Below are 23,473 nucleotides of genomic sequence, written 5' to 3'. Positions count from 1 at the left end.
ATCATCCTTCTAAGCCACCTCCCCCCACTCCCCAACCATCCACCATGTCCCATTCTTTGTGGCCTTAATTATTAACTTACTGTGGTCTCTCGATTCACTAAAATGTAAGCCCCAAGAGGGTAAGTTTTTAAAACATGATTTGTCTCATTCACCACTTTTATCTCCAGTGCCTAGAAAAATACCTAGTTATTTAGTAGGTGCTCAATAAATATTTCATCAATAAAGTTGTCTTCCAGGCAGAAGAGTATAAAGACAGAGCAGTAAAGCATCCTCAAACTATTAAGAGTTCAGCACAATTACAGCCTAAGATGTGCAGGGGGAGGGGGAGGAAATAAAGCTGGAGTGTGAGATTGATGTCAAGTTTTAGAGGAATTTGTAGGACATGCCATGGATCTGGAGCTTCATTCTGCAGGCAGTGATTTTAGGTAGAGGAATGCTAATACTCTGCATTTTAGAAAAATTACTCTGGCAGCCCCTTGTGCCAGATGAACTAGAGGGGTGATTTGGAGAGCAGAGAAACAAATGGAGAAGCTATTAAATTAGTCCAGGTGAAAGCTGGTACAGAATCGATGGAGGCCAGGAGCAGTGAGGATGGGCCCCTCTGGAAAGCTCTTCAGGAGGTAGAACATACAGGAGTTTCATTGAGTAGGAGTTCGCGAGCAGCTAGATGGTAAAAGATAAAGGAGAGAGTTTTAACCTGTATAATTGGGTAGATAAGGAATACAGGAGGCAAAGTCAATTTTAGAGAAAGGTGGTGTATTAATGATCTATTGCTGTGTAGCAAATTTCCCCCAAACTTAGCAGTTTAAACTTACAATCATTTATTATCTCTCAGTTTGTGTGGATCAGAAATCCAGGCTTGGGGACTCCCTCTTGTTCAGTCTCTGAAAGGCTGCAATCAGCAGGATGGCCAGAACTATAGTTACCCCAAAGCCAGATGGGGAAGGAGCCTGGGGGCAGGCCTCAGGCCCCCCTGGCTATTGGCTGGAGACATTAGTTCCTTGTCACCTGGACCTCTAGAGGAGTTCACAACATAGCAGCTGGCTTCCTTCAGAGTGTGTGAGCAAGAGAGTAAGAGAAGGCATTCCAAGATGGAAGTCATAGTCTTTTTATAATTTAACACTGAAAGTGACATCCCATCATTTCTGCCCTTTGCAGTTTTCAGAAACAAGTCACTAGGTGTGGTTCACACCCAAGGGGAGGGGATGACACAAGGGCATGATTGCCAGGAGGTGGAGATCATTGAGACCATTTTAGAGGCTAGTCAGTTTGGATATGCTAAATTTAAGGACCCAACCTCCCAGTTGGGACTACTCTGGATGTAGATGGATATGTAGTTCAAGGCCTCTCATTGATTCTTCAAAAGAGAATCTCCTCTCATTGAAATGTAGCTCGGAGCCTTGGCATGAGTTTACAAGTAATGGCCAAGGGCCCTTTTTCTTCCCAACCTGTTTTGGAAGCTTCTAAAAGGGCTAAAAGACAAGTAACTTTGCATCCCCAGAGTACCTCTTGAGTAGGAGGTGTGCAACAAACACATAATTGCTGACTCAAGCACTTGCATGAGAGCAGAGTATCATGTGATTGAAAGGCCTGCCCCTTCTCTCTCTCCCCTTTTAACAATTCCTGCTTTGCCATCAAACCAGAGAGAGGTTCCCCCTCTCTAAGCTGCAGGTTTATGATCTGCATAAAGTGGCTGTTAGACTAGATGAATAGTTTAAAAAAAATAAATAAATAAAGCTTTTTTCTCTGGGGACTCCAGTATATGAAATAGGTAAAAGTTAATTTGATTTGGCCTCCCCAGTGCTTCCCCAGAAACAAATCCCATTTTGAAAAACACTGGACCAAATAAATTCCTGATTTTTTTGCCAGCTCTAACATGCCAGAGTTTTATGACAAGATGACCTCTAACTTCCTCCCAGGACTATTATTCTGTTTGTTGAGATCCATTGGTGCTACGTATTTCACTGAACTCATGAAAAGAAAACAAATTGTATTTCCTTGAACTTGCAAAAAAAATAAAATAAAGCTGACCTTTATTAAATGTTTACTATGTTTCAGGTACTATGCAAGATATTTTACATCACATTATCTTTATTTAGTCCTGCCCCCCCCCTTGCCACCCCTCCCCCCACCACTGCTAGATTGTAAACTCCATGAGAATAGGGAACTTGTCTGGTCCACTGCTATATTTCTAGAAGCTAGAATAGTTCCTGGGTTATAGGAAAGCATTCAATAAATATTTTTTGAATGAATGAACTAAGGTAAGTACTATTCTTATTCCCATTTTACAGATGAGGAATCTGGGTTAGAGCTGCTGAGTAACTTGCCTGTAGTTACACAAGTTAAAGGCAGAACTAGGATTTGAAATGAGCTCCTCTGGATTCTAAAGCCAAGTCATGCCATTTCTCATTGGTGGGATCAGTAGGAAACTGCAAAGAAAGCTAGCATATATCGAGCACCTCTATATGATGAGCATAATCCTGGGCAGTCCGGGTGGCTCAACGGTTTAGCGTCTCCTTCAGTCCAGGGTGTGATCCTGGAGACCCGGGATCGAGTCCCACGTTGGGCTCCCTGCATGGAGCCTGCTTCTCCCTCTGCCTGTATCTCTGCCTCTCTCTCTCTCTCTCTCTCTCTCTGCATCTCTATGAATAAATAAATAAAATATTTAAAAAAATAATAATCCTAAGTACTTTATACTTCCATTAGCAGCTGACCCTTCAAGTCAGCTATTGTTACTCCCATTTTTCAGATGAGGTATATGAAGCTCAGTGAGGCTCATAAGCACCACACCTAGAGTGAGAGGCAGAGGTAGTACGGGAGCCAAGTCTTTCTGATTCCAAAGCATTTCTGTACAAGACCCCACATTGTCAGCTACATACACCAAAGTGTAGGTTTTGGAAAATACCACACCATTGGTGGGTGCAAGTCAATATGGCTATTGAGGTTTTGCCTTCTCCAGCTTTCCTATAGCTTTATTTTCATGAAATCACTGTGCATTGAGCTAAAAACGTTCATCCAGGTTGCGAGAGCACGAGTCCAAGCTTCTGAGATGTAGCAAAAAGCAGCTGATGACTAAGGATGACAAACGCAGGCACCGTAGCCCCCTGCTGTCTCTAGCCTCATCACCACCACATGCCCCAGTCCAGGTCTGAAGCTAGATGGATGATGTCACCAGAGCCTCTTAAAGGGCTCATCACTCACAGCCACTTGTCCTCTATTATTAAGCAGATCTATAATGCATGTAACATCTACTGAATTTCCATTCCTTTCTCTTCATGACCAGGGAAAGAAAAATAGAGTCAGGATGACTTTTTCCAGCTCCTCATCCCCATTGGCCTTCACTGAAGAATAACTTCATCTTGAATTACCTCCCAAAAATGGTCATTCAGGCCCTGGTTTCATTAATAAGGATGAAGCTACAGTTTCATAATTATCATCTAACTAATGCACATTCTATATAGACAAGTAAATGGATTTCCTCTCATCTTTTCTTCTTGAGTCCACAGAGGAGGGGACACATTGGTAGCTTTTCCTTTTTCTCTCCTTTATTCTCCACTTTTTTTTGAAACTTTGGAACTGTATCAATTCTGTTAGGAGCTTTCTACCTTATCACCTCCTATAGAGTTAATGAGAGTCCTCCTGAAAATCTGATGTCCTCATTGTTCGAGTGTGAGTCTAATTAGAATTGTGATCTCAAGGATCGGGAGGAGTCATGTAGGAGAAGGGTTGTTTCAGGCAGAGGAAATGAGACACAGGGTGCTTACCCCCTCTTAGAGCTTGTGAGGAACTGAAAGAGGCCAGAAGACAAAGCCTCCCCTGAAGCAGCAGGCTGGATGGAAGAGCAGGTGTCAAGGACAAATGGTGTTGGAGTTAGCCTGGGGTGTGGCCAGTGCAATGACACAGCAGTCCACGCTCAGAAGGACTCCATGCCTGGTTTAATGCTCTGTTGTCACCCTTGTGAAATTTAAAATATTTTTTGAACAGGGGACCCCATGTTTTCATCTTGCACTGGATCCTACAAATCATGAAGCCAGTCTTTGGGGAAATCCATCGGCCTTTCTGAGATTCAATTTCTGCTTTTGTAAAATGGAGAGCAGAGTCTCTCCTTCAAATACAGTGTCATGAGTATTAAATGAGATTATGAATAATTAGTCCATTGTATAGTAATTGGTGCCTAATAAACATTCCCTTCTCCTTGGCTAAGAGGTCTATCAGAATCACCTGGCGGGGGGAAGGGAGGGTTATTTCTCAAAATTCATTTGCCTGGGTTCCACTCTGAAGGATTCTGACTCCTAGATGTGGGTTGGGGGATGTGTAGTGGTTAGGGCCCTACAGTGATACTGAGGTACACCTGAGGTTAAGAAAGGTAGCCTTGGGTTTTCAGAGATCTAGCTAAGAAGCAACTTAATAGAGGAGAGCAATGGAGAGGGAGAAATTGATGGACCACTACTGATCTTTAACATAATAAAAAACCTGTTAAAAAAGAAAGAGGTCACTGATAATGCTGAAATGCACTATGAGAACTCATCCCATTATCCAGGTTCCTCTAAAATTTCCTGCTGTCCACTGGCCTGATAAGTACACCCAGAGGAAGAGGGGCATGGACAAGAGAAGCCAGGGTCAAGACCCAGGTTGGGGGCAGGTTTGAATTTCTTGTCCCCTTAATGATCCTATTACCATACTAGATTCCTGAAAAAAAAAAATTGTAGCTAGAGGGAGTAATCCTGAATTATGTTTATCCTGTCCAGATTTTAGGCTTTGACATTCTTCTAATGAAAAACCTGAAGCCTATCCTACTTGAAGTAAATGCAAATCCCAGCATGAGAATTGAACATGAGCAAGAAGTGAGTACTTTGAACGTCTTAAATATATTGCCCTACAACTGCATGTGTGCCCTCTCTCTCTCTCATGTTGTTCAGTCAACTAAACAAAATTAGGCATCCTCAAATAGGCCCAGCAAACTTCTGCCTGAGTCTAAATAATTTCAGTTTTGTTGAGCTCTGAACAGAGTCTATAAATATAAGACCTGTCCGACCCATGGTAGCTTCCCAGAATGCTGTTCTTCCAATTTTTAAGGTCTGTAGACATAGAAGCAGCTGAGCCTTTCCATCCGTTTTGACATGAACTAATTAGTTAGCCTCAGGAGTTGAGCTAATTGAAATTCTATGAATATGACTTAGCCATGTTGACATACTTGAATCACTAAGATAAATAGTACATTTAACAGCGGTTATATTTTTTCCTCCACCCCCCTCTTAAAAATGCATAAAAAAGATTGGAAGGAAATACACCAAATACTAATATTGGGTGGGGGGAGCAGATTATGTGGATTCTTTTAAGGGGATTCTTAGCCCCTTCTTATATTTCCAAATTGTCTGCAATGAGCATGTGGGATTTTGATGATTGGAAAAACATAGTGCAACATAGTGCTCTTTATGTATATATTTACCCTTTATATCTTTTGTTGACTTGTTATAGGAAATTGCCATAAAGGGGGGGGGGCTTTTAAAAAATTGTCTTCTATAGATTAATATAAACAAAACCCAACAGTACAACTGGTAGAGCTGGGGCTGATAGGTACTTGGTACCAAGTCACTCCCACCACTGTAACACAGAATCCTTACCCATTCAAGCTTTCTCCAGGGGTGTTTGAAAATGTCCCCAGCCTTGTTGATGAAGAAGTGAAGGTGGCCGTGATCAGAGACACACTACGACTCATGGACCCACTTAAGAACAAGAGAGAGAAGCAGTAAGTATTTTTTACATCATTTATTTCCATCAACTCTGCTCCGCATGTCCTAGTCCTAAGCCATTTGGTTCTTAGAACATGGCAACATTGTGAGATTTACATATTAAACAATCTAATCCACCATATTTTCATTTATGGATATCAGCCTCCAAACACAGTGACCTAATCAGGAGATGGAGACTTGTATATGAATCTGACATTTGAGATTCAGCTGATGTTTTTTTGGCTAATCATTATTTTGAATCTAGAAAGTCTCTTCCACAAACCCACTTTCCCTAGGAGAGAGGATCACCTCTGGCCCACCACTGTTCACACAGTGCTTCTCTCGGAAATGCTCAAGCATAGGACAGCAAGTAAAACAAAGCCAAAGAGGGCATCACAGTTTGCTTAAATGTGACAAAGATCATTTCCTTTTTGCTTTCTCCGTGACATTTACACTCTTGTGTTATGAGCTTTTGTGTTTCAACACTCACCGACCCAATTTAAGGAAATTCTGGAAGTTCTATAATCTTTATAGCAGTTGTAATTCCCTTCCATCCCACTTACTCCAGGGCACCTTACTCCAAGGCCTTGGGATGTTGGTAGGCATATGTGCCCCGCCCCTCGCTCCATGGAATCATCCTGAAATGAATGGCATTTCATCTGAGTATTTTGTTTGTTTTGTTTTTGTCAAATTCCTGGCTCTCACAAAGTATGGGTTGAGTAAATATCGTTATGCTTGTTTTAGGCAGAAAAATCAAAGACAGGCATTTCAAATAGCATTCTTTATACCCCCAACAAATCAGATTGACCTACACGCTCGAAGACAAATAAAGCGCTTGTCAGCTATGGTTCAAGACTGCAAGGAACACTGACTTCCCATTCCTGAGCAAGTGGTGTTCTGCAGGTTCCTCTACCGCAGCACCTCACTAACTGGCTTCAAGCTGAGATATTGTTAGAATACCCTGCAGTGGTGCTTCTCCCCTGGCTGCACCTTAGAATCATCTGGAGAGCTTTCATCAATACCAGTGTGAGGGCCCTCACTTCTAGAGACACTGATTTTAATTAGCCTGGGCTGAAAGCCTGGCCTACATAAGTTTTTTTGGCTCCCCAGGTGATTCTACCATGCAGCCAAGGTTGAGTGCCACTGCCTGGCAGGTAATGTCATTCTGTAAGAATATTTGTCAAATTCTGAGTTAGGCTAGATGGTGCCGGCTGAGTTGACTGCCCCTCCCGAGTGTTCTTCACCACGTGAGGCAGAGATTGCCGTTGTTGGCAAGGCTTGGCTGAGAACATTCACCTGCAGTTCATAGGGTCAGTCCCACCAGGTGTGGCTTCCACTGATTAGAGCTTCAAAATGGTGTCCTGTCAGGTCTGCTGCATCCTTGGTGTGGCTCCAACACCACAGCAGCAAGTAGCAGGTATGTCCACTTACATGGGCACACAACTGCTTGCTTCAGCCATCCTCCTAAGGAAAGCAGCAGATGGATTGCAGTTTAGTCAGATTAATTGTAATAAAACTCATTCCTTGCAAATCTACTCTCTAAGGGTTATGGATCTCCTTCACAGAGATTAGGTCTTGAGAGACTGTATGGCATTGTGGGGAGATTTTGGTGGCTATCCATGTCAGTATGGCACACTAGTACAGCTCTTTACAGATGACCTTGACACATGAGCATTCTGATTTTTTTGGTGGGAACGAATTCAAAGCCTATTGTGTGCCCCTCACCCAGAATAGGAAGAGATATAAGAATATCACTTTTTTTACATTAAATGGTATCGAAACACAATTGCCTTTCTTTTTTTGTTTTAGTGTTTTGCTTTATCTACAATTGGCATTGTGGATCATCTCTGTGAGCTGTAGATTGAAAATTTAAAAGCGATGGGGCACAGGACCACAGGAAGGATGGGAAAGACATTACGACTTGTCAGTCATAGGTAGCAGAACCTTGTTTTAACTGAGGGAACATTGGCTTTTTTATTTTTTTAAGATTTTATTTATTTATTCATGAGAGAGAGAGAGAGAGAGAGAGAGAGAGAGAGAGAGAGGGGCAGAGGCAGAGACACAGGCAGAGGGAGAAGCAGGCTCCACGCAGAAAGCCCGACATGGGACCCGACCCCAGGTCTCCAGGATTACGCCCTGGGCCGAAGGCAGGTGCTTAAACCGCTGAGCCACCCAGGCTGCCCAGCACTGGCTTTTTAAATTGATAACCAGGAACAGTTAAAACTTCTAGAACTGAACCTTGATTCTAATATAAAACCCTCCACTTTCCCCTTTTCTTACTCATAATATAAGGGTGCATATTAATAGCCAAATGTCATTTATTGATATTATATGAAATTTTCCTAAATTTCACCTTTAAAAAACCCCCAGAAATGATTGTCCATGAAAGTACTTTGTAATCTGTAAAGTGCATTTATACATAAAGAATTATTATTACCATTTTGGTAACTTTATCATGCAGATAAAAAGGCTAAAGTTATCTTCAACTCCTCTGTGTAGAGATGTTTCAGAATAACTTGAGAAAGCACTATGCTTATGCCCACAGAAAATGCCCAGTGGGGTAGAGCTGAGTCATGTGTGTCCAAATCTGAGACCATGTCTTTCTGACTGCAGAAAATGATGTCACATAGACTTCTGGGTTAGGAGGTAGCTTTAGAAACTAGAGTGGCTTGTGTTTAAATAGGATCTGACCTAAGCCTTTAAAAAAAATGCTATCCTAGCCTTTCCCTACAACTTTTTAGAAAAAGAGGGTCTGAAGTGTCCCTCCTTAGTTCCTTCTTGAGTACAGATTGTCAGCAGGACCAGTGAGGTGGGTCTTCACACTCCCCAAATAGATAGAATAAAAATGGTAGATAGATGTCCTGACCTCTTCATGCCTCTAAGCTTCCTTGGGAAGGTGTGGAGGGGGCTTGTGTCCATGTGTGAGGCATCTTTACACACCCCAGGAGCTTATGGGCTGGGGTCAGTTTCCTGATGGGGCTGAAAGCAGTCCTCATGCCTTCCATGGGGACAGGAACTTGTGACTCCTGGGACCCATCTTGGCATAGCTGGAAGCTTTCTCTTGAGCTCGAATCAAGTTCTGACCTCAGAAATGTTGCAGAGCTACATGAGCCTCAGTGTCCTTTGCTATGAAGTGACATTTAAATGAAATATTGAAACCTGTTGATAAATAGTAGCCACTTAAATGATTAGTTTACTACTCAACAAAAAAATTATTGGGGCTCCTGGATGGCTCAGTTAGTTATGGTTAAAGGTCTGCCTTTCACTCAGGTCGTGATCGAGCCCCACATTGGGTTCTCCACTCAGTGGGACGCTTACTTTTCTCTCTCTCCCTCTGCCTGCTTCTCCCTCTCCCTCTGCCTGCCAGGCCCCTGCTTATGCTCACTCTTTTACTCTGTCTCTGTTAAATGGATAAAAGATAATAATAAAAATAAAATTATCAGGCAGCCCAGGTGGCTCAGCGGTTTAGCACCGCCTTCAGCCCAAGGCATGATCCTGGAGACCTGGGATCGAGTCCCACATAGGCTCCCTGCATGGAGCCTGCTTCCCCCTCTGCCTGTGTCTCTGTCTCTGTCTCTCTCTCTCTCTGTCTCTCATGAATAAATAAATAAAATCTTTAAAAAAGTAAAATAAAATCATCTACTAGAATATGCGAAAACAAAAAATGAAGCCTAGCTATCATTATCTTTCCCGGTATGCTTAAAGTAGAATTTTGAGTGTAAAACCAATGACATATTCTAAAACTGGAGCTGCTAGGTCACTGTGGATTAGAATTGACATTGGAGCTGGTTGCCAATGGAAGGTTCTGTTTCCAAGTAGCAAGATGTCAGCCTAGGCATATTTCTTTGTTGGATTAGGAAAAAAATATCTTTGGCTCCTGAAGGAATAAAATAGCTGTCGTATGAGAACCCTTTTGAACTATGATAACATTTTGTAATATCTAGTGACTCTGATTTACATACTAGGGTTCTTTGGAGGCACTGAAGGGACATGGGAAGGGTAAGTCTGATAGGGAGGGACTCTGGAAACATTATGTATCTATAGACACATATATGGTGGTAACACTCACATAAAATTAGCTATTTAAATTCCATGTCATTTAGTATATTCACAATGTTATGCAACCACCACTACCCCTACCTAGTTCCAAAATGTTTTGTTACCCCGAAAGGAAACCCTGTACCTATGAAGCAGCCACCCCTCATTCCCACCTCCACCAACCTACTTTCAGCCTCTGGATTTACCTATTCTAGATACTTCATATAAGTAGAAACATACGATATGCAGTCTTTTGTGTCTGGCTCCTTTCACAGCATGTTTTCAAAGTTCACCCGTGTTGTAACACGTATTAGTGCTTTATTCCTTTTTATGGCAAAATAATGTTCCATTATATGGATATACCATATTTTATTATCCCTCTGTCACTTGATGGACATTTGGGTGGAAGTAATGAACTGTTTTACATGTTGGCGTTCCACAGCAGATTTCATTTGACAGCAAAGAATCCTTCCTGCTACAAGAAATATTTTAAATTCCTGGTTTACTTCAATCCCCTCATTTTATTGAGAGAGGCACAGACTATTAGAATCAAAGAGATCTTAGAAACCATCATGCCAGTCAGCTCCCTGGTTCAAGAACCTCCCCCCTAAGCATCCCTGATGGAGCAGCATGTGTCCTGGGGAGGCACTGGATGTGGCATCATCCTGGTCTGGGGCGAAGTTTTTAACCTCTTATCATTGTACTGAGATTGGCCAAGGCACTCTGTTCTCTGATCTGGTATCTAAAATGGGGATCAAGGTATCTCCTTGGCTGGATTGTCATGGTCATCATATGAAATGACACCCAGGAGAGAGCCTCACAACATCTGAAAATATTAGATGAATGCCAGTTGTTAGGCCCACCAACTGACCAATTAGGCTTTGAAGTTCTGTTAGGGTGACAAGTAGGTCACTAGCTTCTGAGGCAGCCCATCTGAGTTGTGTACATAATGGTTCTGCACGTGTGAATCCTACAAGACAAAACCTCAGTGAAGAGATCACAAAGCTAGTTAAAGGCAGAGTGGGAACCAGATTCTGGGTTCCTGACCTGTACAGCAGTGTCCACTTCACTTTGCCATGTTGCTCCATTGACCTCCCGCTTCTCCTTCTATTCAAAGTAAAGCTTTTAAGATAAGGGGTGGGGGATCAGTAAAATCAATGGATTTTTCCTTTTCTCAAGGGATTTAGGCAGCCTAAGTCTTTCTTTTTTGAAACTCTTATCCAAAGCAGAAGTAAACAAATTGCATTCCCTGATTACTTAAAAAACAAAGTGTTCCATCAATTGATTAATTTTTGGAAGGTCGGTTTACCCTGGGGAGCCTTCTCACTGGTATTTTTCTTCATTTCCTGAACATAGGTTCCTTTCTCAGGAATCATAGCCCTTAGGACCCCAGAGAAGTGTAAGTGAAGCCTTGGAGGGACCAGAGGTGATTTTTTTCAATATCGTGATGTCATGCAGTGCCTGGGAGCTGTGATATAGACTGCCTATCCCTTATTCAAAAGTGTGTATTTGAACACGATTTATATAAGGCACAGAAACTCCTTTTCCCCACAGCAACATCTCAATACCCTCTCCCACTTTCATTTACTTCCTATCACAGCAACAACACCTGGTGGATTATAAGGGGAGGAGCCAGGCTGCCAGGGCAGCTTTTGGCCTGATTCAGAGAGGTCTGTCCTCTAAAGCCTTCATTGGGAGCTCAGGCTTCACTTCTCACCTTGAGTCCAAGCATGTTGATCAGATCCTGAACCATATTCAGAGCCAATAGATTAAGTGAATCCCCAAATTAGGTTGGTTCTACATAGAATCTGGGATAAAGGTGGAACATTCTAAGAGAAAAAAAGATGAAGGAATATCCCAGTGGCTCAGTTTTCTCAGCTGGGGCTTGTACCAAGACCAAGGAATGTAACTCTGTCCTGTCCTGCAGAAGAATACAAAAACACATGAATCAGAGGTCCTCCAAGCCCAGACCTCTGCCACTTAAACTCAGTGTATCCTACTGAAATCCCCTCAATGGTAGGGAAGAGAGATGTTTTAGGAAAAACATCTAGACTAAACATGCCTTCAAAAATGTGAGACATCTTATCAGAGAGTGCTCCTCTGCAAACAGTCTTGCAGAAGAGTCATCTAACCATCCTGACCAAAGGCCCATCTGTGCTTGCACAGCTGACATTTTGCTGAAATTCTGGGTTTCACTGATTCCTAAGGATTCCTTTGTGACAAGACACTACAGATCAGTGCACACTGACCCCAAGCACTTTTGAAGATTTCACGTAAATCAGGAGTCTGGGTCACAAAGAGATGAATAATTGCATTTTTTTGTTGTTTGTCATTGACACCATGCAAGGATTAGAGACACAGCTACTGGCTCTTAGATTATTTACTGAGCACTTACTGGGTGCCAGGGAGAAGACCTACACAACTCAATTAGCTCACAAGCCAGTGGGAAAGGCAAGACCCACACATACAAGTAAGGTAGAAAGTGCAAAGTGCCCTAAAGGTAAAGACAAATAGTCAAAGGAGAAAAGTATAAGGACAGATTATTTGCTGATAAGAAGAGTTTAAAAAAATAAAACAGAAAAAGCAACCTGACAAGGAAGAGGTGGCATTTGAATTGAGGTTTAAAGGATGAGTAAATCCTCAAATGAGTGTTTGAAACACACAAATGATGAAAGGACGTCCTTGTTGGAAGAAACAAAGTCACGGGGCTCTGTTGGGGGACTTAAAGGATACAAAACAGCTAGAGAGGCAGGTGCATTAAGTGGATTCACGGAAAGGAGGTGCTGCTGGGGAAGTGGATGAAGACCCAGAGGCCAGAGGGGGATGGCCTCAAAGGGCAAGCTAAGAAAATCAAAAGCTTGTTTTCAGTCTGTGGTACATGAAGGCTTTAAGAGTGTCTGTGAGCCCATTAACTACATAAAATGTTGTATATGTGTGTATTTTTTCCTGGAGAGAAGACCAGAAATTTCATCATGTTTTCAAGAAGTTGAGAACCCCAACAGTCCTATTCACATCAGAGGGCACAGGGAACTGAAGCAATTTGTCCAAGGTTGGGTGCTGTGGCTTCAAGATACATTATGCCCTCTGTACCTCTAAACGTCTCACATTTTGGATGGCAGTCAGCAAACTAGAAAAATATGTGTGCATTTCCAAGTAAGAACAGACAGGAAATGACTAATGATAAGTGCATTATGTTATGGGCAAGAAATAAAACCCAGACAACTCTCTTCCATTTGAAAGTGTTTAAGCATTAAGTCAGAAGTAACCAGTAAAAAGCCTCTTTTGTGTGAAGTTTGTTGAGCAGGAACCATTTCTGAGACTTATGGGAAAGGTGGAATTTCCTGTGCTGAACAAGAGTGTCATTTCAGAGGCCATTAGACAGGAGCTGAGGCCCTCTGCCCATAGGCAGGCCCACTGTCCCACCCCAGCAAGGAGCAGATGGTACACCAGACAAGAATATGGCCAGTCAGGCACCACTATAGGGAAGTGGTGGTGCCAAATTCTACATAGGCCCTTTCAGAGTCATTCCAGGTAGAAGTGGGGGTAGCAAAGGCACTTGGAAATTTCCTCAGGGGTTGCTCAGTCAGCCTTCAATGTTCCTGTGCTTTTAAATGAGGAGTTGTTAGCCTTCTGGAAGGAGGCAGTGTGGCCTGGCTTCAGGAGACCTAGATTTTGGTACCGGTTCTTCCTGGCCTTGGAAAAGTCACTGTATTTTCTGCACCGGGTTCCTCATCAGAAATGAAAATAAGGCAATGATAGTGGCTGCTCTGCCTATGTGACAAGGAAGAGTTGTTTCTGGAGTGTGTACCACTCATGTGCAGTGGTGTCTCCATGTCCTCCCTCTTTGGCTCACGATGGCAATGTGCGCCAGGTGCTAGTCCCACTCCTCTCTTACAGATGAGGACACTGAGACTCAGAGAAGCCGGAGAGGCCAAGTGACGGGCCTGAGGCCACACCACGTAGAAGCAGCAGGCCGAGATTCAGAGCCAGGTCTGATTAGCTCTTGCCTTGAGAGAGAATGGATGTGAAACTCGTTAGCACACGAAAGAGATGTGTGCCCACAGAGTCTTATCATGTCATTACCTAAGAGTCCCTTTGGGCAGGGACTCGTCTTTGTATCTTTAAGTACTGAACAGGAGTAGGTGCTTATGAGTGATTGGTGAGCAAGCTCTGTGGCCAGCTAGGTGGCTACTTCATTTTCAGTAATGTTCAAATCCAGAATGAATAAAATGTGAGCCAGTGTGCGGAGAATGCCAACATGCAGCAGGATCTCCACATGATACAAGAGAGTGAACAGTACCATACAGGAAATTATTTGTTTGTCACTGTATATCCCAGACTGCGAAACAGAAGAATGTAGGGCGAGCCAAGAATTAGGTGGAACCACATGAAATGGTTGACATTAGACCTTTTTTTGGACCTACAAGAATGGCAGTTTCCAATGATTCAGCTCTATTAGCTGGCCTGGAGAGGTCAAGGTAGCCTTCTTGAGGGAGTTTGGGCTTATGTTCCCTTGGGTTGGATTTGGTGAGAAAATAGAAACAAGTTTTGAGGAGGAAGGATTTTGTCTTAGAATCAAGAGAACCCCTGAGGAAGCAGGTAAGGAGACCCACTCATATTTTGAACGTACAGGTAGGAGAACACAGTGGGTGATAGTGGGTGCCCTGGAGTCAGATGCTCTGGGGTGAATCCTGGCACTGCCACTGACAGCTGAAAATGTTACAGAACTTCCTCCCCTTTCTGTACTTTGATTTCCTCATCTGTAACAGGGAGTTTGCAATAGGATGTTTCTAAAGCTGCAAAGCAATGAGAACTTCTTAATTTGGAGAAAGAGAGAAAAAAATGTCACTTATTCCTAACAGACTATTTGTTACAGGAAATGTCCAATCTGAGTGTATTTAAATAAGCCAAACAATATGTGTAACCTGGGGACTTTATTTTTTTAAGGGAAAAACAGTGCAAAGGTAGAGGTGGCAAAGTAAGTGGGAAGGGAGCTCCAGCACTGACAGGTTAATTTTTGGCTGTGAGGATGAATTTGATTTCCCTCTAATTATCTGCTAGATTAAAAGAAATGAAAGATCAAAATTAAAGCCAGTTTTAGTTATCCTTTGAAAGCCCTTGGTTATCACACCAAATGGTGGACAATATTCTCCAGTTGCTTTCTTTCCTTTTCATTCAATTTCCATTTTTTCCTCCACTTTAAATAGCACAGGAGCCTCTGGCAACCCTTGCCACAAAGGCTAATGTGAGGTGGTGGAAAGAGGTGGGAGCCACCCCCACGCTCATCCTCCCTTGGCAGTGCTCACCTCAACAGGAAGGATCAGCCCATGGAGCTGTTCAGTGTGTGCACTTCTTGCCAGGGTGGATGTCTTTATTTGCTTGGAAAGGATCGTGTTATTCCTCCAGACTGTCTATGCCTCCGCAGCACTAGAGGCCATCCCAGAAAAGCTGCCAGCACATGCATGAATGCATGTGTGTGTGAATGAATGAATAAGTGTCGAGGGATCGTCTACATGTAGTCCTGTGCTAAAGGCTGGGGCAGGGGTGCCCCTGAGCCTCTGCAAGGTGCAGGGTGCAGTAGGAGCAGGAGCAGCAAAGTGAGCAGGATGGAGCAGTGAGAAGGGCCCTGGGCAGAGAGAATGAGTCCCCATGAGGACCACAAGGCAGGAGAGCATGGGGCTCTCGAAGCACAGAAGGAAGTCCAGAACTCCAGCTGTGTGGCTCATAAAAGTTCCAAGCTGGAAACAATCTAACTGTCCACTAACAGAAAAATGCATGGGTATTCGCTCACTGGAACACTCTATGCCAATGGAAATGTGTGAACTAGAGCTCTGTGCAGATACTGATGTTGAGCAAAAGAAGCGGTTTACAAAAGAATATCTACAATCTGGTTCCAGTGAAATACAATTCAAAACAAGCCAAACTTTATTTTACAGAGATGCAATCCTAAGTGCAAAAATATGAAGAAAAGCAAGGACAATTTGTGAGAATTTCAGACAGTTACTTCTGGGTCGGGATGGGGAGTCACCGGCTGTGCTCTAGTTCTTAATCCAAGTGGTGGCCCAGTAAGTACTGGAATTACTCTTGAAGTGCACACATCTGTTTTCTACACTATCCTATATGTGTGCTAGACCACAGATTTCCAGGTTAAATAGAGAAGGCCAGCACAGAAGGATTATAGTAAGGTAAGCGGGGAGGGAGTCAGGAGACAGGGCCAGATGCTGCAGGATCTAATGGGTCAGGCCATGCGTTTTGTTTTTGTCCTCACAGCAATGTGTTAAACAACAGGGTGGCATGATGGGATGTGTCTGCAGCAGGATAACCAAACTGGAGCAAAGTGAGGGTGGATGTGGGGCAGCTGAAAGTTTTGAGATAGTGGTTGTGCGGGCTTGATGACAGTGGTGGGGATGGAAGGAAATGTTGCAGCTACTAGGGACTTAGGAAGATGAGGGGATAGGACTTGGGATGGATCAGATGTGAGAGGTGAGGGTGAAGGAGGATTCAAGAAAGGAGCCAGGTGAGCATCTGGAGACACAGGCCTGGGCTTTAGGTGTCTACACGTTGGGGGTGGGGATGGGGGTGGGGAATGGCCAATGATGGGAGTGTTTACTTATGTGTGCACATCTGCTAGCCTTGGCTCCAGACAGGTGCATTTCTGCATACCAGGACCTCTCCAAGGCTCTGTGAGGGATAGCGATCAGAATCTGTCCTCAGAGGCCTGATTGAGAAGTGAGATTGGACATCCCCCTGCTCAGAGGAAAGATAGAGGAGAAGAAAGGACCCCCCTTGCCCAGGGGCATGACCATTTTTAGCTTGCAAGGTTGTGGTCGTTGTGTGGGAGAGGGCTAAACTCTCTGCAGGCTCCAGTGGGTAGAACAAGGAAACATGGAGGAAGATTTACAGAGAGATTTATTTAAGCTTGAGGGGAGAAAAAAAAACCCAAAATCAAAAAGCAACCTTACGTGGCCTGAAATGATAAAGGTTGACTCAAAGGAATAGTGAGTTCTATGTAGCTGGAAGTATTCAAACCGAGACAAACTGGCCCCAAGCAAGGAAGGAGCAACAGCTCTAGGGTCAAACAGACTTGGGTTCAGTTCCAGGTCTCATGATCTTGGGCAAGTTACCTGACCTCTCTGAGTCCCGGTGTCCTCTGCACAATGGGACAATGGTTGGCTGTGAGGATCACATAGGGACCCAAGCAGGTCTCTGGGTACAACCACTGCATGGTATCTCTTGAGTTCTGACTGAATATGTGACATGTGTTATCTGGTTCAGCTGTCACCAGCTTGCATGCAGGCCTGCCCTTGACATTAGTGGGGCCTGAGAGAGTACAGGTTGAGGTCTGAGCCTCCTGCCAGCCCCTCTTCTCTTCCCACTCCTGACTTCATCCACCATTGCAAGGGGAAGGGAGAGACTCCAGTTCACACGCCTAAGCTCTGTCCACACCAACCCCCACCCTGAGCAGGTCAACTTGGCTATCCCTCAGGTCTAGAAAGAGCACAACAGAAGCACCATTTGCCCTTGAAAGGATGGACTCAGCCATTTAGGAGGGGACACCAGGGTCCCAGGTACCAAAGGGCATAGACCCCATGTGGGCATGTCTGCTTGGTCCAGAGGACTCCTTGCCCCACAAGGGGGGCTACCAGAGCTGGGCTGCAGCGGGACCCTCTCCAGTACAGAGCCCAGGACAGGGGCTGGTTGCCAGGTCTAAGTGCAGTATTTCTGCAAGATTCTTAAGTGGCAATGTTTAGTTATCTCAGGTATGCTTAGCCATGAGCTCTTCTGGGGCCTCAGTGGCGTGATGAGAGAGGAAGGAGAAAAGTCAGGAAACTGAGGAGAGAGGGCAAGGGGCTGGGGAGGGGTAAGAGCCCAAATTATAATCTGGGTCAGCATTTTCATTTACATGGTAGTGGAGGTGATCCCACCAGGGTGCCACAGAGGAACCCCCTGATTTCAGGCCATCTAGCCAAACTGAGGAAGAACTGAGAGCAAAACTGCCTCCCCTGGGAATGGGGCAGAAGCTGGGGTTGGGAACAGAGTGGCAATGACCAGGCCTCAGCCACATAGCCTGGAGTTCGAGATAGAACTGCAGCCGTTAAAATCACCAGCATGGCAACTGGGATGGCACAGCTGGGCATCATACTCTGGGTCTGAGTCAGCAAGCCCACCCCAGGCCCCTTCTACTGGTATTTTCCAGTCTGTTCGTACACTCCCTGCTGAGACCGGCTAGGGCTCTAGGGCTGGATGGAGGCAGAGTCCTCAGATGCAGGCTTTTAGAACCCACAACTGAGAAGGGCCAGAGGGGCAAGGCTGTGCAGGCTGTAGATGGGTGGTTCCCAAACTTTAGCAGCCTGTCAGAATCACCTGGTGGGGTGAGGACGTTATTGAAGGCCAGATAGCCCAGTCCCACCCCCAGAGTTCTGATTGTTCTGCATTTCTTATGGGGTCTCAGGTGATATCAATGCTGCTGGTCTAGGCACAGCACAACTCTTTGAGAATCACTTGTCTGCCAGCCCTAGGCCTTGCATCCATCCCAGGCTATCTGAGGACTCTGGGCAGCAGCCCCTCGGCCTCTGTTGGGGTTTGGCACTGTGCTCTCAGGTAGTCAGTAAACTCATCCTTATCCAAAGAGATGGACAACGCCCCTGGGGAAGGAGGCCACTGGAGACACTTTATCAATAATACAACCAAATAACACAACCCTACTCATGGGTGTCACATATGACCACAGAATTGAAAAGGCAAAGCAGAGACACTGCATAAACTCATGTTTTTATTAATGTTTCCTTTCCCTGCCTTTCTGTGCAGGCTTTTTAAGATGAGTCAATAGTAAATGATTGTAAAAATCCAACCCCCCCCTTTTTTTTTAAAGATTTTATTTATTTATTCATGAGATACAGAGAGGGAGAGGCAGAGACACAGGCAAGGGGAGAAGCAGGCTCCACGGAGGGAGACCAATGTGGAACTCAATTCTGGGAGTCCAGGACCATGCCCTGAGCTGAAGGCAGACGCCCAACTGCTGAGCCACACAGGGACCCCTAAAAATCCAACTCTTAGGCGCAGTCCACCCTGTTTGAAATGGTTCTTCCAACAAGAGGAAAATGTTGCAGATTTTTTCCTGTCTTCCTCCTCTTCCAGCTGGTTTGCAGGCCAAGTCCTAGATGCATTCTTAATTTGAGCCATCCTCTACAGCAGAACAAGTGGTGGGGAAAATTTTTTCTCTAGGCAACAGCAACATTTCTGTCTCATCTGTTTGGTTTTGTGCTGTAACATGACAGCTCGTGGGGCCACTGATTCAGACTTAGGTCCTCCTAGGAATGCATCGTTCACGATCAGTAAATATAGCAGGTTGCAGATGTTAGCCATTTCATTATTGCAAATGGAAATGAATGCTTCCTTGCCTTGTGAATATTTTAAAATGCAACAACAGACAAGTTGTATCTCACTCCCAAATTTCACGCAGTTCTGAACCACTTCCTAGCTCAGCATCGTCTGATTATCCCGAGGCCCTGAGCTCTACTTGTCTTCAGGGAATTTGGTGGCAGAGTTACTTTGTCCCAAACCATGGAGGAGCCTAAAAGACTTATAGGGCACAGATCATCTCAGCCCCTCTTACTTTGTCCTTGGATCTGTAAATATCTTTGCTGGAAATGGAACTTGGAACAATACTTTTTTTATAATTGGAGGTGTCGTTTGTATGGGTGACAAAACAATGGGTTCTAGAATCTGGTGAGCCTGGGTTTATCTTGACTTTTCTTTCCCTCTTGCCCACTGTGAAACATGGGGCAGTTACTTAACTTCTCAAGGTCTCGGTCTCTTCATCTGTAAAGTGCGAATAATAATAATAATAACTGCTTTTAACGGAATTATTGTGATTGTTAGTTAAATGAATAAAAATACATAAATATGTAGCATAATGACTGGACATAAGTATAATAAGTGGTAGTTATTTGACAATTATCCTTGTTACTGTCATTATACAAAGTGCCTATCACAGCACCAAGCACATAGTTCAATAAATGGTAATTATTATTATTATTACCATTATAATCCATACAGATGGACGTATATCAGAAACAGCCTTCCACTGTGCAAATTATATGAGTTTTATTTTTTTAAGATATGTGAGCCAAGAGGAATTTACATAAGCAAATGGACATTTTAATGAAGTTTAGCAAGATTAAAGTAAATCAACGGTGCTCATATAGTTTAATTAAGGTAATCCCTGATGCAAAACATTTGTTCAATTTGTGCCTTAAAATGAAAATGGGTTCCGTGGATTTTCAGGAACTTCTCCCCCTTGCTGTGCGTGGGTATGGGGACCTCAAATGACAACAGTCTGGGGCACATGGGTGGCTCAGTTGAGTAAATGTCTGATCTGACTCTTGGTTTTGGCTCAGGTCATGGTCTCAGGGTCCAGAGATCAAGCCCTTTGTTGGGTCCTGCGCTCAGTATGGCATCTGCTTGATTCTCTCTCTCTCTCTCTCTCTCTTAAATAAATAGATAGATATGGGATCCCTGGGTGGCGCAGCGGTTTGGCGCCTGCCTTTGGCCCAGGGCGCGATCCTGGAGACCCGGGATCGAATCCCACGTCGGGTTCCCGGTGCATGGAGCCTGCTTCTCCCTCTGCCTGTGTCTCTGCCTCTCTCTCTCTCTCTCTCTGTGTGACTATCATAAATAAAGAAAAATTAAAAAAAATAGATAGATAAAGAAAGAAAATCTAGGAAGAAAGGAAGGAAAAGAAAGAAAGAACAGTCTTCCTGTGGAAAATCAGCTCTCACCATATAGGAGATGATGTGGGCTGGGAATCAGGATCCCGGGCCTCACCCTGAGCTGACCTTTGTGGCTCCCCACACTTCTCTGGGCTGGGGTTTGTTCATCTCCAGAGCCTGATGTAGCCTGAAAATGCTGTGATTTTTCTAAGTGCCTGTGATTTATTGCCTTTAAAAAGGAAATAAGAAAAAAGAAGATTTCATTCTTTAAAAATCCTCAGACTCTGCAGATTTTCCCTGTTGCTTTTAAACCACCAGGTATTAGGTGCCAGATATTTGAGGGTAGCTTAATTGGAAGTTGTGTTTATCATCTGGAGTGTAAGCACTTGTACTAAATGTGTTTTTGACGGTCTCTCACCACCCAGCTTCTTGCTTCCAAACAGGATGATTTGCTTCTCCATTGCATTCAGAAGAAACACTTTAGTCCTGGTTACCAATGTTAATTAGTTTAGAGACAGGACTGTGTTTCTAAAAATAGTTCTGATACAGAAGGCCATATTTTGGTGCTTTTATAATCTGGCAGCTTTAATCAGGAGGACTTTAGGAGACTTTACATTTTATTCTTGGTCCAGGTTATTGCCAGGAACTTTGAAGTAGATGAACCAGTGCTTATGATCCCAGGAATGGTGCCCATCTCTGTGCTTAGCTACTGGGGATATGGACAGTGCCTCCCATGGTTTGGATCTTAGCATTCATTCTACCAGTTGTTTGTGGGAAATCTCTCCCCTGGTCTTGAAAGCTTGTTGATTTGGCCTGTGATAGCATGATGGTGTAAATGCATGATATCAGTGAGGCAGACAGACAGCATTGTCTATGGTCAATGCAACATAAGAAAGGGAATGAATTAAAAAAAAAAAAAAAAAGGAAGGCATGCTAGTGTGGGAGACCTAAGCCCTGGTCTTGGCTCTGCCACTGAGCTGCTTCTCTGCCACATACTGTAGGCCAGGTCTATACTGGAGCCTCTGGATGTGAAGGGAATTCTCTGTGGCTCCCCTGCCCAGCTCCATCATCTGGACTTTATTATCTCTTCACTGAGGGGCTTGGGCTTGATTGTTGAGGACTTTCTTTGTTCTAACATTCTGTTTGCTCAGTTACTGCTAATAATGTAACAAGTCTCAGGCTTATTATATAGGTGGGCATTTTGGTACAACTCCAGCAGTAGGCAGATCTCTGGTTGAGTTCCAAATTACCCTGAAATGTGTGCTTAGTTTCTGAGTTTGGTCATACCCCACATAAAGTTTGTTGTTGGATTTTTTTTTTCAGAGGGTGGGATGGGCAGTCTCTATAAACTGTTTCTTGGCTCCGTTTTAGTAGTTGAGAAATGCTTTGGTTAATTTTGTATTCTGGGCTCTTAGTGGCATTCAGATTGCTTTATGTATTACCTCAGATTAAGATCTCAGAATTGGTAGGGGCATGGCATCTTCTTGATTTATGATGTAGTCATTTGAAGCTGTTTTTTCTTTTAGTTTTACATTTGAGTTGTTTTTGGTGATATCACCCCATTCTCTCATTTTTCTCCTCCTTAAATTCTGTGTTCTAGTCTGAATTAAAGGGATTGCATTCATACAGTGTAGTACTGTTTGGGATGATTTATCACATTCATGCTGACATTTAAGCTACCTCTTTAGGAAAGAGCTCTGCCCCTTTCCAAGCTTTCTCTGTGAAAAGGAGGGGGATCATAATGGTTAGAATCTTTGAAGAAGGCCCAATACACAGCCTTCTTTTCTGCCTAAATTCTAACATGATCAGGAATGAGACAGAGGAATAAAAGTATAAGGGCCAAAATATCACTGTCATTATGGAAAAGATGATGTTGGAGACTGTGTCCTGTGTCCAGAGCCAAACGAGCCTCCTGTTGTTGAGTCCAGAGTGAGAGTCCCAAGAGCAGTGGCTCCCCAATCCCACGAGCAGGACAGGTGGTAACCAGAGCCAGCCCTGGTGACAGAACCTCTGTTCCCAAGAGGACAGGAGGGAGAGCTGAGTGGCCTCCCCCCAGTTTCTTTCCCCAAACTCACCCATCAAAAAAGGACCTTGATTTCCTCAGGGCCAGAGTGAGGTGGGGCAGAGAGAGGGCAGAGATGTCCTGCTGAATCCCTCCGGTCAGGTGGAAAGAAACATCCTGGATAGGGAAACAGGGTCTCCTCTCCCCCTTAAAAACCAATCCTACTGACCTCGCAGGAAGCAGAGAAGCTGGAGTTAAAGGGACAAGTTTTGGGGATCCTTGGGTGGCGCAGCAGTTTGGCGCCTGCCTTTGGCCCAGGGCGCGATCCTGGAGACCCAGGATCGAGTCCCACGTCGGGCTCCCGGTGCATGGAGCCTGCTTCTCCCTCTGCCTGTGTCTCTGCCTCTCTCTCTCTCTCTCTCTGTGTGACTATCATAAATAAATAAAAATTTAAAAAAATTATTAAAAAAAAAAGGGACAAGTTTTGGAGTCTGACAGACCCAGTTCAAAACCCTAGTCTCCACTTACAGGCTGTGTGATCAGAGATGAGTGCCTTCACCTCTCTCAATCTCACCCGTAAAACAGGAGAGCGAGTCCTTCATTGTGAAAGTCAAGTGAGATAATTCATTAGAATGCTGGGCACATATAAATGCTCGATAAATAATAGAAAGTCAAAAGAGATACTGTGTAGAAATGTCCTTTGTAAGTGATACAGTTTTGTACAAATATAAAGAAGTATTATTATTTGGGGGTGGTGGTGGTGGTATTAACATAGTATTGAATCCCCTTGCTATGCAGCAGTGTTCTTCCCCTCCAGTTTAGGCTTATTAAAATAGACTGGGGGTGGGGGGCTTGTTATGTGTATCTTTTCTATCAGCTCTTACAAAGAAGATCCATGGGCCAGAAGAAAAAGAAGAAATTAAACTAATGAGAGACCCCTGGCACCAGAATGACCATGCTTCTGATTCCAGCTATTTTTGTAGATTCTT

At 43.9% G+C, this 23,473-nt stretch overlaps 1 protein-coding gene across 3 annotated transcripts in view; it reads left to right on the top strand.

Annotated features, from left to right (window-relative positions):
* Positions 1–23,473, top strand: part of TTLL11 (tubulin tyrosine ligase like 11) — a 242,333-nt gene that overhangs the window by 109,434 nt on the left and 109,426 nt on the right. For all 3 annotated transcript variants that reach the window (XM_041725938.1, XM_041725937.1, XM_041725939.1), the window contains 2 exons: positions 4,749–4,844; positions 5,634–5,749. In XM_041725938.1, the coding sequence (XP_041581872.1) occupies positions 4,749–4,844; positions 5,634–5,749 (212 nt within the window). The remainder of the gene's footprint in view (positions 1–4,748; positions 4,845–5,633; positions 5,750–23,473) is intronic.

This window comes from Vulpes lagopus, chromosome 12, assembly GCF_018345385.1.
Source record: "Vulpes lagopus strain Blue_001 chromosome 12, ASM1834538v1, whole genome shotgun sequence".
In the NCBI taxonomy this organism is placed as follows: Eukaryota; Metazoa; Chordata; class Mammalia; order Carnivora; family Canidae; genus Vulpes; species Vulpes lagopus.
Note: the sequence above shows the minus strand (reverse complement) of the source record. Positions and strands in the feature narration are given on the sequence as shown.